The sequence below is a fragment of the Myodes glareolus genome, chromosome 10 (assembly GCF_982192425.1).
Source record: "Myodes glareolus chromosome 10, mMyoGla1.1, whole genome shotgun sequence".
NCBI classification, from domain to species: domain Eukaryota; kingdom Metazoa; phylum Chordata; class Mammalia; order Rodentia; family Cricetidae; genus Myodes; species Myodes glareolus.
This window is the reverse complement of record NC_142035.1, coordinates 38,858,127-38,876,890: the sequence shown is the minus strand read 5'-3', so window position 1 is coordinate 38,876,890 and position 18,764 is coordinate 38,858,127. Positions and strand designations below refer to the sequence as shown.

General features: G+C 41.5%; 1 protein-coding gene across 1 annotated transcript in view; it reads left to right on the top strand.

The window, feature by feature from the left end:
* Sptlc3 (serine palmitoyltransferase long chain base subunit 3) overlaps window positions 1–18,764 on the top strand; it is a 116,516-nt gene that overhangs the window by 57,358 nt on the left and 40,394 nt on the right. The window contains exons 7-8 of the mRNA XM_048455580.3: window positions 6,779–6,884; window positions 14,600–14,819. Coding sequence (XP_048311537.3) covers window positions 6,779–6,884; window positions 14,600–14,819 — 326 coding nt within the window. The remainder of the gene's footprint in view (window positions 1–6,778; window positions 6,885–14,599; window positions 14,820–18,764) is intronic.

Sequence of the window (18,764 nt, the reverse complement as noted above, 5' to 3'; positions counted from 1 at the left end):
TCTTTACTCCTTTAATCTATGACTGTACATACTCTTGTATACTACTTCGACTGTTTCTTTAAAGACTTTGTTTTGTTTTTTAAAACTATTTTTTGTAACTGACTATACTCTTCTTTTTTTCTCTCTCAAGCCTTAGTACATTTTTGAAACACACTATTGCCCATTTAGAGGTTAATTTCTGTCTGAATCTGACTTTATTGCATATTTGTAAACATTTTCTGACCAGGAGCATTTTTTTAAAATGGTAAGAAGTTTGGTTGCAGCAGCCCTGGATGCTGGCTCCTCCTCTCTTAGCCTTTTAATATGGTGGAGATACCTTTATCACCAGCTTTAGTACCACAGGATAGGAGCATGCTCACTACTTTAACTCTGGGAAGGAGCGTGCAAAACATAAACCCTTTATATCTGAGTAAAAACTAAATCTGCTATGCAATGCACTGTGTGACCTGGGTATATTACTGTGCATGTCAGAGGGAATCTGCCATGCTCCCCTGTCTGTGCACACTTTGCAGACCTGATCTGGCTGCTTTCCCAGGAAGGGGTGCTGAGCTGCTAGTGTGCTCTCAGCTACTTTCCTCGTGACCCTGTATGGGCATACAAGCACTGGGACCTGAAGTGTGTGGCTAGCCATGTGGGTTAGCTCCATGTTGATGTGCCATTTTGTAGACAGAGGCTGCTTGTTTGTTCCCAGCCACCCAGACCTACCTAAAATAATCACACAGAAACTATATTAATTAAAAACCTGTTTGGCCTATTCACTCAGGCTTTTTATTACCAAACTCTTACATCTTAAATTAACCTGTTCCTGTGGTTTTGAATTTTACCATGAGGCTCATGGTTTACCGGTAAGGTTCCAGGACATCTGTCTCCTTTAGGAGCTACATGACATCTCCTCAACTCCACCGACTCTCTCTCTCTCTCTCTCTCTCTCTCTCTCTCTCTCTCTCTCTCTCTCTCTCCATCTCTATTCAGATTTTCTGCCTGATTTTACTCTGCTAAGACATTGGTCAAAAGCAGCTTCTCTATTAACCAATGGCAATGAAACATATTCACAGCATACAGAGGGGAATCCCACATCACTAGCACTCAGCTTGCTTTCTTCTTTTCATTAGGTTAAGGACCCCATCACATGAAACAGTGTTGTGCATATTTAGGATAGGTCATCATTCATATTCAGAATAGATCACCATTCCTCTTAAGTAAAATCTCTCGGGAAACGCCCTTCAAAGAAATGCCCAGAGATTCATGACCACGATGGAGGTAAATCCCATAAACGTTAGTCAAGATGAACCATCACAACATTCCTCAAGTAGCCGAGAAAGGCGATTCTCTTCTGATGTAGCAACAGTGTGTTCTTTAAAATAGGGTACCTACAAACAAAACAGTATTCTTGGCTCTTGAGTTCCGTATAGGGAAAAATAGATGGAACGTATAGAAAGGCTATTCAGAGCAGCATAACAAATAGTAAAATAAATTTCCAATCCTGTATCAAAGGGTCCAGCTACTCACTAAAATCTATTCCTTGATATTCTTCCCTACCTTCAACAGTCACATGAGGAGCTAAGAACATTAAGCAGAAAAAAAGTTCTGAAAAGAAAGAAACTCGGAACCTTCAAAGGCTTCTTCCTAGGGACAAAAAAGGACTAAGAAGCTAATTTTCAGCAATGTTCAGTTCAAAGCTGGGGCCAGAAGTTTTATAACCACAGGCTAGTAGTTCCTGGATAATAAAATGTGAAAAATACGTCTCACCTAAAATTCAGAATCACTGATTCTAGACTTATTACACCCTTTAAATAATTATTGCAATAACCATAATACATAGTTATCTATTACCCACATAATACTGAAGACTGACCCCAGAGTGATTGAATTACATACCTGAAGTCACCCAAATGTCAAAAGGCAGAATCTAAACTTTACGCTCAAGTCTGTTGCTTTGTCTTGGTTCATTTCTCCCAGTGGCAGACCCTGAGATAAAGATTTAAAGAAACTTCTCTTGTTTAGAAAGTAAGCTGGAGAAGTACAACAGATAAACAAGATGGGAGCATCCCAGGAAGGAGGTACCAACAGGCAGCTTATGACAGTGTCTAAGACTTCACTCCTAATGGTCAATGATGGCTACCGGCATTACCTGAGGAATGACAGACCCAGGGAATCATATGCAAATACCAATTTGCTTTTGTGGATAATTTAAAGCTACTACTTTTCCAGATCAAATACGGTTCTGCAAACAAAAAAAGGGGGTGCTATTTTGGAGGGGAGAAAAGAATGGTCTATGTTTGTAAAAAGAGTTGAGCTGAAGGGATATAGCAAGGACATTTACAAATTTACAGCATTCAATATGACTCTATTCCCACAAAATGTGTTGGACTCAGACAGATATGGCCCCTTTTGAAAAAGCCATTGGATACTACAGCTATTGGATACCATAGCCATTGGATACCATAGTTATTGGATACCATAGTCATTGGATACCACAGCTATTGCAGCCCCATCCCATTAGCAGCTGGAATCTCCCTGCAGAATATACAGTGCAGCCTTGGCATTCTTACTTGTTATGTATTGTCTTAGGACTTCTATTGGTGTGAAGAGACACCACGACCATGGCAGCCCTTATAGAGGAAAACATTTATTTGGGGTGGCTCACTTACAGTTCAGAGGTTCAGTCCATTATCGATATGGTGGGACACAGCAGTGTGCAGGCAGACATCGTGCTAGAGAAGTAGTTGAGAGTCTTATATCTTATAGGAAGTGGACCAAGTATGACTTGAGCATATATGAGACCTCAAAGCCTGTCTCCATAGTAACACACTTCCTCCAACAAACCACACCTACTCCAACAAGACCACACCTCCTAGTACTGCCACTCCACTCCCTTTGGTGGCCATTTTTCTTTCAAACCACCACCAAAGAGAATCTTTGCATTTTTCTACTATAGGAAGTGAAACAGCCTATTCCTAGGTTGGCTCACTACATACCCTTAAAAAAAAAATGCTTAAGTTGAGGAGCCAGCTCCAACCAGGGGCCAGAGTATTCATTCTTCACTGATTCTAGAGCACTTTGTAATGTTTTAATTAGCATATGCTAATTATACACAGTAGTGTGGTTTATTGTGACTTTTAAGATATGTATGTAATGCATTTCATCATACTTCAGCCTAATGAGTCCCCTTTCTAATTTCACATCAGCAGGAATCAATAAATTTCATTTGAACTGCTTGCAGAAGCATGAGTGGAGGGTTATTTACAGGAGCATAAACAAATAACTAGAGGCTACACTGCTAAAGAAAATGTCCTCCTTCCCCCTGTAGCTGTTCACCTCCTACTCGGGAGGAGTGAGGCCTCTTGAGTCCCTTGTAGCAACACTTTCTGAGGATTCTGAAGCATTTTGGAAGAAATGTGGCAACTCGGGGTGTCACAAACTCTACTAAAATCCTCTCTCCATAGAAGGCACCATCCAATCATTTGTGGCTTAAAGATTTATATTTTAATCTTAGAACACTCATTATTTATTTTTAACCTTTCCACTAATTCTTTGATGGTAATTTTTATTATATTGTCCCTTCCCCTCTGCCTCCCATACCTACCTTCTATCCCATTGTCACACAACTTTGTATTCTCAATTTTTTGTAAACCCATTAAATTTGTGCTGCCAATCTACCTTCAGGTATGTGGACATTTGTTGGAGTACAGTCAGCCTACCAGAAGAGACAGCATTAAGGAGAACTAACCCTTCCTTTCATGGCAGCTATCAATTTTCAACAGCTTCTTAGCTAAGGATGGGACTCTTCTGTGTCTACATCTCTTATCAATTCTGAGAATTTTGTCTAATTTGACTTTCCCCAAACCTTGTGCATGCTGTCACAATTTCTTAGATATCATATGTACAACTGCCCTTTGATGTCTAACTAACACTATTTCCTTGCAGTCATCCACTGCCCCTGACTCTTACAAGTTTTCTGTCCCCTCTTTGACAATGATCCCTGAGCTTTGGATGGAAGGGATATACTATACATGTTCAAATTAAAGCTGAGCATTCTAAAGTCTCTAATTTGCAAGACTGTGGCCAGTCATGGGTCTCTCTGTTGAGTATCATCTACTACAAAGAAGAAGCTTCTCTGATGAAGCACTAATCTATGAAAATACAATAAGCCACTAGGAGTTAACTTAATACTATGTACATTTATCAGAATAATAAGAGTTAAGGGACAATCTAGCCATAGGTTTTTGGCTTCAAAAGTATTGCCAGAAATAGGTTCTATCTTGTAGAACAGGCCTTAAATACAATCATAAAGTAGTTGGTTACTTCCATGACATTCCTACCACCATTGTATAGTGGGGCATATCCAGCTGACAGTTCCTAGAGATTTTGGAGTCCACATCTGGATAAAATTGATGATTACTTTTCTTCTCCAGCAATGTACATAGTACCTTTTAGCACTATGCAAACAGGGGTGATGCTTTCAGGGTAGAACCAACCTGTTCTCTCCTTGTTTTTTGACTCAAATATGGAGTGTCTTCAGCAATAGTTTCTCACCATCAGTTCTGAAAGATAATAATAAAAAAATGATAGTAGCCTGGAGTATTTGGAGTTCTATGGGACCTTTCTTGCCAACAAATCTAATGGAGGTCATTTCCGACACTGTGGTTTCTATTTGTTAGTCTGTGGTGTCTATCAAAAGTATTGGTGCCCCATTACAATTAATTCCAAGCATTATTTTATATCACTGCATTAAAGAATCTTCTGGTTTATTTCAATTTGACTTAATTTTAGGAGGATGGTATTAAAGTCACTAGTATGATGTCTCATTCATGTACAAAAAAATTAGAAAAGGCAGTGTCATGTTTATGATATTTAAACACAAATTCTTGTTCACCATCTCTTTGTCCATTCATAGGCTAACAACCTGAAGTAGATTATAGAACAGAGAAGCTGTCTCCTTTGCTCCCAGGGGTTCCTTCAGGGATTTAGACATTCAGCCTAACAGTAAAGTAGAAACAAGCTAGCAATGCAGGTGAGGATTTATGAGCCCTGAGAATTTGAAACAGGAAAGTTTCTTTAGTCTCCTTGGCTGCCACCTAGTTGTGAGCAATGGCTTCGGCTGGAAACATTCAGAAGAGAGGAGACTCTTGGAAATCAAAACGAAAACATATAGTTTGCTAAGGAAACCTTAGGTCCATACAAAATGCATCTGTCTAAAGGGAGACTTGGATGGTGAGTGGATACCTTCCAGACAGACTAGAGGCAAAACCGAATGTTTGTTGGGGACCACAGAGAAGATGTCTCAGGGAAGTATTCAGAGACTAACTCATGAAGGGCTTTCTGAGATTGTATTGGTTTATTATTGGAACAAAAAGGAACAGTTTATAAGCCTCAGTAGCATGCACTGATCAGCCGTATCTGTCCTTCAGCATCGTGGTTGAGCTCAGATAACTTCCCCGCTGTCTCTCATCTTTCGCTGGGGAGAGTCAAGGATCTATGAATTTTCTTCAGCAGAAATACAGAGTACAAATATAGTAAATCTACAAAAATATGCACATTATGTAATTTTTCAGTCACTTTGACTTGAAAAGTTAAAATGTAAATAGCACATAAAACACCAAATCGCTGAGTTGATTCCTTAAATCCTTCCAAATGGCCTCTTAGCCCAAGCCCAGCCATCTTCTATTTTCACTATTTTTGATTTTCCATTGCAAGCAAACAAGACTGTCCTAACAGACATTATCCTGCCGTGCAGCATTCTGGAGTTTGAAAAGGTGGCACAAGGACTCTCACCCAAGGCAGTAGAAGTTTGTGGTTATAAATGTGGACCTGAGTACAAATTCAAAACCCAACTCTGCCATTTACAACCACAGGCCTTCCACCAGCGGTTCTCAACCTGTGGGTCGCGACCCCTTTGGCATCAAATGACCTTTTCACAGGAGTGACACATCAGCCTTCCTGTTTATCAGATACTTGCATTACTATTCGCAACAGTAGCAAAATTACAGTTATGAAGTAGCAATGAAATAATTTTCTAGTTGGGGGGTGGCTCATGACAATGAGGAGCTAAAGGGTCTCAGCATTAGGAAGGCTGAGAACCGCCGCCTTAGTTTACCTCTGTGCCGCAGTGGCCTGACTCAGCACATGAAGGACCTATAGCGGGTCTCCACAGTGGTTGTGGGAGAATTGAACAACCTATGACAACATTCGAAGGATATCAGACATGAGAAAAGGGGCTACTAGCAGTGTGTCCCGAGCTCACAAATATTTCACGCAGGACCCCACATTGTTTCACAATCTGAACACTGCTGAAACACCTGACAGTTCAAAGTCCAAGGTCCCACGGATAATGAGATCTCTCGCACCACGCAGGTATTCTGTGCAAACCCTAACAGACTTGGGTCTAAACAACTGATGAAGGGCTGTTCAATTCATCCAGCACAGTTCAGTTTTTGCCTAGCAATGAAACCTCAGCTTCACTAGATACTTGTCTATAGTATCGACTTCCAAGTTCTCTCTGGCAGGCAAAGCGAAGCTTAAGACAGCCGTACGCTGACTCAGCCTGCCTGGACAGACACAGCTGCTCGTCCTACCAGAGTTAAACTTTAGGAGAAAATAACCCCCCAAATCTTCCAGGTGTTCTCTGGCTCCAACCTTGCTTTCTCAAAGTCCAGGTCTGAGTATAAAACTACAAGTTAAAAACAAAAATAACTCTGGCACCCTCTCATGAAACCAAAAGAGAAAGGCAAACGATAGCCCTCACATAACTCGGTCTTTCTTTTCCCGTTATTTAAAGATGTACAAAGCCTAGAGAAGCTCCTGAGAGAATCCATCATCAATGGCCAGCCCCGCACAGGCCGAGCATGGAAAAAGATCCTCATCCTGGTAGAGGGCGTTTACAGGTAAGTGAATGCCTGGAGGCCTTTGACACTGGGGGTTCACAGCAAGCTGCCCAATGAAGACAATATGAGCTTTCCTGCTCAAAATAAAGGAGGTGCTTATAGATGCTACGGAGTAACACAAGATAAAGCTACCGAGAGAAACAGCCAGATCTGGGGTTTCCTGTCTTTTCTACAGCTTGGGGACTGACATGCTGGTGAAGCCTTCCTTAGAAAATGACCTCAGTGTTGATCTGTATTGCTTCCTCCCAGTGCCCTAGCATTTCAAAGACCTTTTGTGCCTGGGCTATTCAACATCAGGATGTTCCAAGACATGCCTGTCACAGATGTTTCAGTGGGTGACCCCAGCCCCCCTATGTGGACAGTGGACTTAATCACTTACTTCAGTCATTAATTAAGTAGGTTAATGACTGGCCTCAGAATACAGGGGCCTAATCTCAAGGGCAATCCTTCCTCCAGAGCGGGGCCAGTGGGATGCTGATCCTAGCATTTGGTAATATTCTCGGGATTCTTTCCCTGCCCTCCTTAGGCTGAGCAGGAAAATACCCACTAAGTCATTCTGAGCAGCGCTTTTATATCGCTGGCTGTGATTGAATTTTCTTCATTCTCTTTCTAAATCGATTACTGTGGCTCAAATGGAAATTGCACCCAGGCATTTCGTCTGTTTACACCCTATTCTGTAAGCCAAGGAAACATTTTCTCAGAGTGCCCGTTCTTAAATCCATTCCCAAGCAATCCTTACAGAAGAGAAACCTGGGGCTCTATTCCCTATGAGCTCTGGAGAGAGACATGAAATACCAAGGAAGGAAGTGAAGGCTGGGGAACCCCAAGTCAGAGTGTGGCTGCAAAGGAGGCATGAGAGCAACAGGAGCATTGTGAGTCCTCCCTCTGCAGCCCTTCCTCTTCCTATGAAAAGCAAACATTGCTACACAGACAGTTTAATGTTTACTAACTTGAAACCTCTTCAACTGAAAACAAATGAGATCATGAAGGTATTATCTTTATCAATCATAAGCAAACGTCATCTGCGTCAATACAGAGTAACAGGAGAAATGTTCCCTATCCTTTTTTTTTGGAGGGAGGGGGTGAATTCTCCAAGTCGAAGATAAAATAAAAACCAGAGTCTTTTTTTTTCTAAGCAATTAGAGTTCTATAGTAGCAAAGATGGCAGCTCATAGTACATCACTTTCCACACTTACGTCATTATTGTCTAAGGTAAACCCCAGGAGTGTGCAGTGTTTATAAGATCTCTAAAACAGTGATCTAGAAAACTGGGGTAATTTTCACCCCATCTCCAACCAGAGAGCATTTGGCCGGTGTTAATGGCCACGCATGTAGTGGAATACTATTGACATCTAGTGGGGAGAAGCAGGGAATGCTCCTGCGCATCTTGCAAAGCAGGCATTCAGAAGAATTCTGTAGTTCAAAATAGCAATACTTCCAAGGCTGAGAAAGCTCTATTCTTGGATAGTTAACTACTCACTGGCCCTGAACTTAAACTTTAAGGAAGTAATCTCACCCTGAGCCTGTGCTGTCATAAACCTAAGTGGCAAGCTTTCTCCCTGTGTGCTTTGTAGCAGCTACCAGCCTGGAAGGGATTCTAGCAACCCCTATCTAAACACCTGTCATTCAGGCTTGGACTTATGGGAGGATGAATTGGCTGAGGGAAGGCACCCTGGGCATCTTCTTTCACCAGAGTCAAAAAGAACCCAAATTCAAATAAACAGAACTTATCTCCACTAAAGGAAAGTTACATTTTCAAGTACTTGGATCATGATTGAAATTAGTGTCCATCCATGTTTTACTAACAAATATTCCCATCAGAAATTACTACAGTAGCTAAGCTTACTAGGGGCTAGGAAAGGCTTTATCCTGTCCTGTGGGGAATGGGAAAGAGAAGGTTTGCAGGTGCACACTTCTGTCCCTAAGCCAATGAGGCACAAAGCCACAATTGAGCAATGGTTATTTTAGTTAACTATTGCTGTGTATGGAAAGATTTACAGTGATCGTTTCTTATTTTTCTTGATCCTGTGAGTCAGGTCTGCTGCCACACACAGTATTCACTAAACACACTCACATGAACATAGTCAGTCAAGAATTCAAGCAAGCATGGAAAATCCGAAATTTCCTCACTCACATATTTAGCACTGGCTTTTGGAAGGTGACTGGGGTGCCTTTTTCTCATTCACATGAATCTGGTTTTATTTCATGGGCACCAATATCACAATCTGTGTCGTCTGGTGTTGACATGACATCAGATCATCTATTCAGAGCTCCCTTACAACAGGGCCCCTGGCTTCCAAGACGGAAAACCCAGAAATTGCCATTGTTTTAAGAGAGTGGTCCAGAACTTAGGCAGTGCCCTGTTGGCCAAACACACCACAAGGATAGTCTGGATTCTCAGAAAGGAGAATGATACTTTAACTCTTGATGGGAAGACTGGATTGTGTACACAGCAACGGGAAACCGGCACGCGTCTATCTTTGCATCAGTTTGCTGCAGATCAAACGACCTAGCATGTACACCAAGCAAAGTTTCCATGTCATAAACTTCCTCTCGTCTTCTCTGCATGATGATTACGCCATCCCAACAGCCTCTATCCCACCAGCAGCTGCATGTTTTCCTTTGTAAACAAAGACTAGTGTAACATAAATTCTTAAGCAAAATTCCAGCTGGAAAGCACTCACTTGAGCACGCCAGTGTAGAGCTGTCACCAGAAAATGGAATTGCTTTCCATAGCGTTTTCCAAAGTGTCAGGATTGGGAATGTGAGCTCAGTACACACATACCTGATTGGAGGCTCCCAAAGCCTCTTTTGCATTTTAACTCCTAGGGTCGTCTTTGCTCTTGTAGCTTTGTCTCTTACTTGCCTGTCCCACAGGTAAAGTACTGCACCACGAGTTGTTCATCCTCAGCAACTGTTTCATGATTCTTAAAGAAAAATGTTAAATTTTCAAGTCACAAAGTTTCATGTAGGCTTCCATCTAGAAGTGTCTAGGTGACTAGACCGAGAATGCAGAACACTTCCCAAAATTAGCAACAATAATAGTTATTATTGCCACATCCATGAAAGTTCTTATTTTTGCAAAAATTGTATAGGAGTCAGGATTTCGAGCCAGATCTGGGACCTGGATTCAAATCCTCACATTGGTCCCCTTAGCTGTGTACCCTCCTTAGAACATATATGTAAGTGTTAAGAAAGATCATATAAGGCAGGACCTGGCAGAGGCAAAGCCCATAGAAAGCCCACATGAAGAGTAACTGTCTTCATAATCTCATATTTTCCATTGAAGAGGTTTCAGGTTGGAAAGCAATAAAGTGCTTACGTAGCAAAAGTGATTTGCTCTCTATACAGAAAAGGATGACAGCAAAGTGAGGACTCATATTGTGCTTGTGTCTGTTCCTTGCTCAATATTCTAAGTGTATGACATTGCATAAGGCTGCTGAGAGTATTATAAAGATGAGGAAACAGAGGCTCTAAGGCCTAGATAAATTGCCCTCGGCAGATTAGTAAAATGAAGCAGAATTAGCTGGAATTAATAACCAGGTGGCCCTGGTGAAACAGAGGCTCCCTGCAGATAGAGGAAGCCACCTGTCTGTTGGCATCCAATTTGTAAACTCTGAAAGTACAAAGTCACTCTGACTTAAAGTAAGCCTATCTAGGCTTCATCCTCTCCATCTGTAAATTAAGGGGATTAAAAACGCAAATCGAAATGCCCATGAATCCATGACTTGGTATCAAAAAGTCAAATAGCATTATTTTAAGGTTCTAATCTGATTTCCTAATATTGTGTTAAGCATATATTTTTATATATTTTTGTGGGTTGGAGAATATCCCTTCTCCTGATTGTGGCAGTAGTCTGGGATCTTCCCAAAGGAGAAGCTTTCATACCAGGACAGAGACAGCACATGCAAATAGTCAAGGTTTACTTTGGCCAGTGAAAAAGCAGAAAAAAAAAGGCACCCTCTTTGCTCAGGGCAGAGCTGAACCAAAAGCTCACAACGAAAGCCTGTCTCTAGCATCTGAACTCATAAGTCTTGGTCTACCACCTGTGGGGCAGTCTAGGATGGTCTTAGAAGCCATTCTGATCCACCATTAGATACATTAGATACATTAAATACAAGAATATGTTTAAAAAGCCTAACGACCCATAAAGTGGAGGTTGCTGAAAAACAGGAACCTCATGTTGCTTGAGCTAACGAGCCAGAGACTGCCAAGACTAGCCTTGTTGGTTTTTCTCTGAGACCTGGTCTTCATCTTGTCTGGTCAAGGTGACTGTCTCATACCCAGCTAAAAGTCATTACTCTGACTTTGTTATTTTAGTCCTAAAAATCATTTCAAACCTAACATCTGTTTCAATTACATTTTATTCTTGTAGTATCTGAGGAGAACAGATTCCTTATCAATTTATAATGGCTAAGAAATCTCAAAGTTATTCAAAAACATGATGCTAGTAAAGATGTCCCCGGTAACTTGGGACACAAACCAAAATAGTGCGAGCCCAAACTTTCAGAATTTAAAGAGTTTCATGGTATGCGCCAACCTTTCCCAAATCATCCACATAAGCATATGATGAATTTGCAGAATGTCTTGAGTCTAAGAATAGATTAAGAGTTCTTCTCCTTCAAACTGTGAAAAGTTAAGAATAACTTCAGTGTTAAGCTTTCCCCAATCCTCTATAGTTTTAACATGTAAAGACAAAGCCTAAGATGCGTTTTGTCTTAATCCCTCTCCTCCCTCGTTCTCCCTTTTGTCTATCTCAGCCTCTGCCTCTTCTCGCCGTCCCTTTCCTTCCCTCTACATCCCCCTCTTTTCTCCCTTTTCCTCGAGCCTCTTTGTCTCTACCCCCACCCTTTCCTCTTTTCTTTTGAATTAAACCTTGGGCCTGCCAAGAAGAGTTTTCCACCATACAAGTTTCCTGAGCTGTGGCTTAATTTTTGGTTTCCATGTGGAGAAGAGGGTGACGAAAAGATTTCAAAAGGAATTGTCACTCAACTAATGCATTATACAATAAAAAATAAGTAACTTACTGACTTGTGGCCTAAAGAATAATTCAAGTCCCTAGACAGAGTCTCCGATAAACTGATGTCATTATCTTTATTTATAACTGTATTTTATTTCTTTTTCTTCTGCTAAAGCCAAAAGAAAAACAAAACCTTTCACCCAGGAAAAAATAACAATGCACTATGTGTTTTTCTTTATTGCTTTTGGTCTTGGTTGTTTTGACAGAAAATAGTGATAGTAACACAAATTATGATTTTATACTTTCACACAGACTCATTATCCCACTATAACAAAAGGTTCTACGCAAATTCAATAATACTGGGGGGGGGAAATGAAACCATTGTGGATGAATATAACTATATAAAAACTGAGTTCTCCTTAGGACTCTATGTATGCCTGGCATTAACCCCCAAAATAAGCAGTACTGTAGAGTCATTAATCTTGGAGGAAGAAATACAAGCCAGGTGGTTAGGTCCTTACCTCAGCTACAGCAGCCCCTGGGAAAATGGCTAATTAGCTGTGGAGAGTATCTACAAACACTGTCAATGTTAACTTTGCCTCCTGCCAAATTCAGTTCCAGGCAAAAAGAATGGCTGCTTGTGTCATGTCATGTTTCTAGCATATTTTGTGTTACCTACTTAAAGCATTTTAAAGATAAGCAAAATCTAAGAATTCTGAGGGTTTGAAATCATTTATCATGTTTGACCCATGCAATGACACACACATGCCTTTATTTTAGAAGATTAAACACAGAACTTTGTCAAAGGCTCCTTTTTTTATCAAATCAGGCCTCAGTAAAACTTTCTGCTTGCAAGCTCACCGAGTGCCTGGGATGGTCTGACAGTTGACAAGCATGAGCGCTAGCCATTATAAAAATTCTGGGAGGAAAGCTTCATCATCATGCTTCTATTACATAAGAATGAAGTGAAGGATAATGGAAAACATTATATAGGCTGCCCAAGTCCCAGTTTAGAAAGTGCAGTGACCCCAATCTAAGCCCAAGGTAGACATATAGTAATATTGCCTACTCAGGGGAGAGCACTCAGTTAAGCAAGAAATTGAAAGTAGTGCTGGCAGTAACTGAGAAACATGCACAAGAGAAGACCATTTGGTCTTCCACTAAAATCAGAACTTGGCCATCCAAATGACCTCGTGACATACCCATGTGCTATATCATTGATGGTTAAAGTCAACTCTTTTGGTCTGGGTAGCTGTGACACCAAATGAACTGTTTTGACTGAATCAACCTAACACTTTAACTTATTTTTAATGTATTATATACACTCTAAGACCTAAGAGGGGAGGATGGCGAAGTTCACCACTCTTCAAATGATTAGTCTCTAGCTAAATTGTTGCTTGAGTTGTTTGACAAGCTGCATTGTGTTGGGAACATACGAGTCTGCTATGCAGTGAAAAAGCTTCCAGTGGTCTGAGAACTAAGTAGAGCGAATGTTCTTTAAAACCCATTGAGATCCAGAGGTGCTATGTAAATATAAAATTTAATTTTACTTATTAGTTGACTTTATATTACTCCTCTCTAAGGACTTGAAACATTTTACAATTTGCACTACCATGGACAATAAAACACTTAGACACTCTCTTGATCACTACACACATTAAAATGGGGATGACAGGGATTAACATGACCCTGGGTAAGCATGACAACTGGGAAGTTATCCATATTCTTTCGGAAAACATGTAGAATATATAGCACAAAGAGTAAACCCTAAACTGGGGATTTTAGTTAATGTATCAACATTGGCTCATGAAATTGTAATAAATGGCCCACACTAGTGGGTGACATTAATGTCAGGAGAAACTTGGTAAGTCTGGGAATACAAGAATCCTCAGTACCTTTTACTCCGTTTTTCTACAAACATAAAGCTATTATTACAAGAAGTTTTGTCAATCAAAAAAAAGAAGCCTAAAACTTGAAAAACTAAAATAAATAATAAAATAGGTCTAAAGCAAAAGGGTTGGTCAGTAGCAGTAAATCTCAAAGTAATGTCCTTAGCCTCTGGTGTGAGCTTATCCGGGAAGCTCATATATACCATTGATCTGTCCTGCCCTCTGGTCCAGCATCTCTGGAACTTCTGTGGGAGGAACCCAGAAACCTTTGCCTTAAACCTATCAGGAGTTTTAAGGCTTAATCAACCTCTGTCCCATCACTCTGAAGAAACATGAAGAAAAGGTGCCACCGAGAGGCTCACATAAGGCTGATCTGTGACGAGTGCTGAGCAGGAATACCAAGGGATTTTCTATGATGTGACAATTGATACTACTGTGTCTAAAGTTCTGTGTATTTTTAATTCCCCAGTTTAATCTTTAGCAGATAGATCAAAGTGGCCAGAGGGGAGCACTTTTATTAAGACCAGCAGAATACCTATCCCCAAAGCATTGATCTTACTGCAAAAAGCAGTTTTACAAACAAATCAGATCAACAGTACGACAAGTTCATTTCTGAGTTACGAGTTAAGGATATCAACTCAATCCATCAAATATAAGTATTTTATTAAAGTAGCATGGAGCAGAGATGCCTTACAAGGTTGAAAGGTTGTCATTGCTGAATAAGATATGCCAATAGAACAGTGACAGATCCTTGTCAGCAGCCTGACAGTGTCAGGGCAGGTTTTCTAGGAAGCACTGGAAGGAGAGCAACAGAACTTTCCAGAAGGCTATTCACTACTTACCAAGAATTTTTCCTTCTGCGCTAGCATGGAAGGTTCCATTGTGAATCTGCCCCAGATAGTGGCTCTAAAGAAGAAATACAAGGCTTACCTCTACGTCGATGAAGCTCACAGTATTGGTGCTACGGGTCCCAATGGCCAAGGTGTCAGAGACTTCTTTGGACTGGCCCCTGACGATGTTGACGTATACATGGGGACATTCACCAAAAGCTTTGCAGCCTCGGGAGGCTATATAGCTGGGAAAAAGGTAAGAAAGGAAAGTCTAGTGTTTGTGGAGATCCTGAACACCCTAGGGAAGCAGGACACAGGGCTTCTCTGGGTTCCATGTAAATTTCAGTTCTGCTCACCTGTAACATGGAGTAAAGAGGAGTGTGGAAAGAGTGATCACAACCAGGTAACAACAGCGGGGGCACAATGTGTAGAGCACCTGGGAGAGAGGAAACTCGGCTGGAGGATGTCTGAGACATTTTGAGGAAAGATCATCCATCAGTCTTTTAGACAAATAGTGGGAGGTTCAATTTCACAAGAGACAATAGCATATACCAAATCACAGAACGGATCAGAGATCCTATAGGAACTACAAGGGAGTGGGGTAGAGAGATGGATCAGTAGTTGTGACTACTGGCTGCTGTTCTTGGTTAAATTCCTGGCATCCCACAGTGGCTCAACACTGTCTCCAGCCCCAAGGATCTGAAGCCTCAGCTGGCACTGCACAAATATGGCACACAGACATACATGCAGGCAACATGTGCATACAATTTTTTTAAATTCAAAACTTAAAGAATTAGGAGGGGTGTGTGTGTGTGTGTGTGTGTGTGTGTGTGTGTGTGTTGAAAATAAAGTAAGTGATAGAAACAATAGGAAAAGTTTGTGTATTAGAGAAGCTGACCTGATGGATTTTACAAGTTGTCACCTAAACAATGGCAGAACAAAAATGGACTTTTAAGATTATTTTTCTAAGAAATAACTTTCCTATCATGTTATATAACCCATCTTCTATATTCTCAAAATGTTTGAAAATTTGGATCAGATGACATTATACTGTTAAAGAAGTGAAAAGGAAAATCAAATATTCAGATCTAGATCTAAGGGACAAAGAAACTGTGCCCTGGTCCCTTTGCCTGTATGTACCTTTTCTAAATCATAGTAGTTGTTTCATACAAGCCAACTTTTGTCCCCAAAGGGACTGTAGTATAGCTCCTACTAGAGGGGCATTGTAGGCCTCAAATTAGTGCATGGAGGTGCTACCAAAATGTTGTCTAGGCCAGGCAGTGGTGGCACATGCCTTAATCCCAACACTCACTCAGGAGGCAGAAGTAGGCAGATCTCGATGAGTTAAAGGCCAGCCTGGTCTACAGAGTGAGTTCCAGGACAGTCAAGGCTACACAGAGAAATCCCATCTTTTAAAACTGGGGGAGGGGTGAGACAGGGGCATCTAGAATTACTTACCCACTCTGCCCAGCAGGAACAAAAGTTCAGCCTACTGGTCAACCAGTTAGACCAGGTGGGGTATGTAGCAGGCAGCTAGTATCACTAAAAGCCAGTGATTTAAAACAACACATTTCATCTTGGCCACTTACCATGAGGCATAAAGATGCCTAAAATCCTGTTTTCAGTGGTCCTTGCCCTCCTTTAACTGCTGCCGTCTTCCATACTCAAGGCATTGTATATCTTCCTCCCTCCAGTGCCCTACGGGGATGAGCTAGGTAATGCTAGAAACAGAGGGAATGTCAGGCCCTCAAAGACTTCAGTGAAGTCTAGTGAAAGGTTAATATTTCCTTCCCAACTGTCACATCAGCGGGATCAGAGGGTCTCGGGGGTTAGGAGCTGTCAGATCCGGGTTACCTTGCCTTCTACGGCCTTGATTGCTTTAGCAGCAGTTCGGAGCCACAAAACTTTTAATCAAGCGGAACTCTGTTTCCTGAACCAAAGGCACCTGGATAAACTGAAGCAAGCAGATCCTTGAAACGCTGTCAGATGTGTTGGATGTCCCAGCTTCTTCCTTGGAGTACCTTCATTTGATACCTATTTTAAACAAAAGCCCGGGACTAGCGGCAGGAGGGACAGTTCCCTGGGATTCTGCATAAGTTTTCTGTTCTGAAGGCATGTGCAGGGTTTCCGAAGTGAAATACTCTTGTCCACATGATTTCTAATCCTCTAGGGTAGAGACTGAACAGTTGTGAAAGCTATCATAAATCAGGATGTGCTTCACGCCTGCATTTTTTTTCCTTATGGTATACTGCAGTATCTCAATTAACCACCAGGTGGCATCATGAATTAGAGTATGTTTGGCCGGAGCGCGCTAGCCAAACTGCGATACACAGCCCTAAAACACCAAGAGGCAAAACCTTGAAGACACAAACAGAATTCAGTGCATGGAGGCTGAGCAAGAGAATTTGGCCACAAGTCTCGAAAATAATCAAGTGGGTTCAAAACTCTAGAGAAATATAAAAATACCTGGCTCTGAAATCTCTTGTTAGTCTTCATTTACAAACAACATTCTTTCTTATGGTTTATTTATTCTCCAGCCAAAACAGTTTCTTCTCCCAGACATTCCCCCCTAACTTCCCCTCTCCTGCTTCCCTTCAATTTTTCTCCTTTCTTATCAGAAAAGGGCAGGCCTCCCATGTATATCAGCCATGGCACATCAAGTTGCAGAAAGACTAGGCACCTCCTCTCCTATTAAGACTGAAAGAGGCAACCCAGTAGGAGGGAAGCGTCCCAAAAGCAGGCAACAGAGTCAGAGACAGCCTCTCTTCCCACTGTTAGGAGTTCCAGGAAAGACCAAGGTACACAACTACAACATATTTAGAGGTCAGTACCATGCAGGCTCTCTGGTTGGTAGTTCAGAGACAATATTCTCAATCATTGCAATGAAGATGTTCCAGGAATCTTTGTGGAGTGCATCAAGAGCAGAGTTTTGCACATTACCAACCAGAAAAATCAGGCAGGTGAAAAATACTTGGAAACAAGTGAGGGGCGGGGAAGAATGCTCTTGGTGCTAAGGTCTCACAGAAAGCAGAGGTGCTCTTGGGATCTCAGTTTTCCTTCTTATTAGGTGTTCTACAAATTCATCTTGGTGAATCAGGAGCAATTCCAAGCTGAAGCACTTTCTCAAAAAAAAAAAAAAAGGTTTCCTCTTTTATTCTTTGAGTTTGGAGCTCTGTTGACAGTGAACAATTCAGTACTCAGGAGGACATCCTTCCATGATGTCCCAGGTGAAAAGCTAGAAAATAACTTCACTTTTCAATTTTTATTTATCTAACTGCTGAGAGGATGTGATCAACATTGCCTACCGTCTGCTCTCCTGAGCATGATCCTGCATCTTCTCCTTCTCCTGAGCATGATCCTGCATCTTCTTGTTCTCCTGAGCATGATCCTCCATCTTCTTGGATGTCTGCTGTTGCCCACTGACTTCTCCCAACCTCCACAGACTGATAACTGGCAAATACGTGAAGCAGAGATGGCCCTTGTGACTGATAGACTGCAGGGTTGTAATTCTAGAGGATGGAAGTGGGAAACAGAGATGAGGTTTAGGGTGATAGTTAGATCCAGTGGCCTGAAAAGAAAGCAAATGCAGGCCCCTTACAGAGGCATTTCTGTGCTGGCATTCTCAGCCCTGCCTGCACATAACAGCCCTTTGAAGTAAATAGGGGTCACGGAATGAGTACCAAGATGTTTATTCTAAAAGCCTCCTGTCTGATTTCCTCCACAAAACCCACCCTTGCCCTTGAACTCTGGGCCTAAGGGTAAAGAAAATAATCAGGGTTTTGAACTTGAAAAAAAAAAAAAAAAAAAAAAAAAAACGGGGCTTGGAAGCCTGTGTCTGAGAATGCCTCTCACCCACTCCCAAAGAAAGACACAATGCAGACTTACCTTGCAAAGGACAAAAGTCAACTCTTAATTCATGGCTTGTGGTACCCAATCAGGGGATAAAGGGATGGAATCGGTGGGCTTTCCTTGACATTCTCCAGAAGTTACTACAGAACCCTCCTTCCTCAACCACACAAGCAAAATACCCTTCACCTGGACTAGAACAAAATGGACTCAGTCTAAAGGAATACACTGTAGGACAGAGAGTTTCTAGGTCCTGGGGGCAATTTCTCTCTGATGGGCTATTATTCGAACTAAGGATGTCTGTGAGTGACTGCATAAATTCCTCAATTTATGAAAGGAAATGGGGGTGGGGACG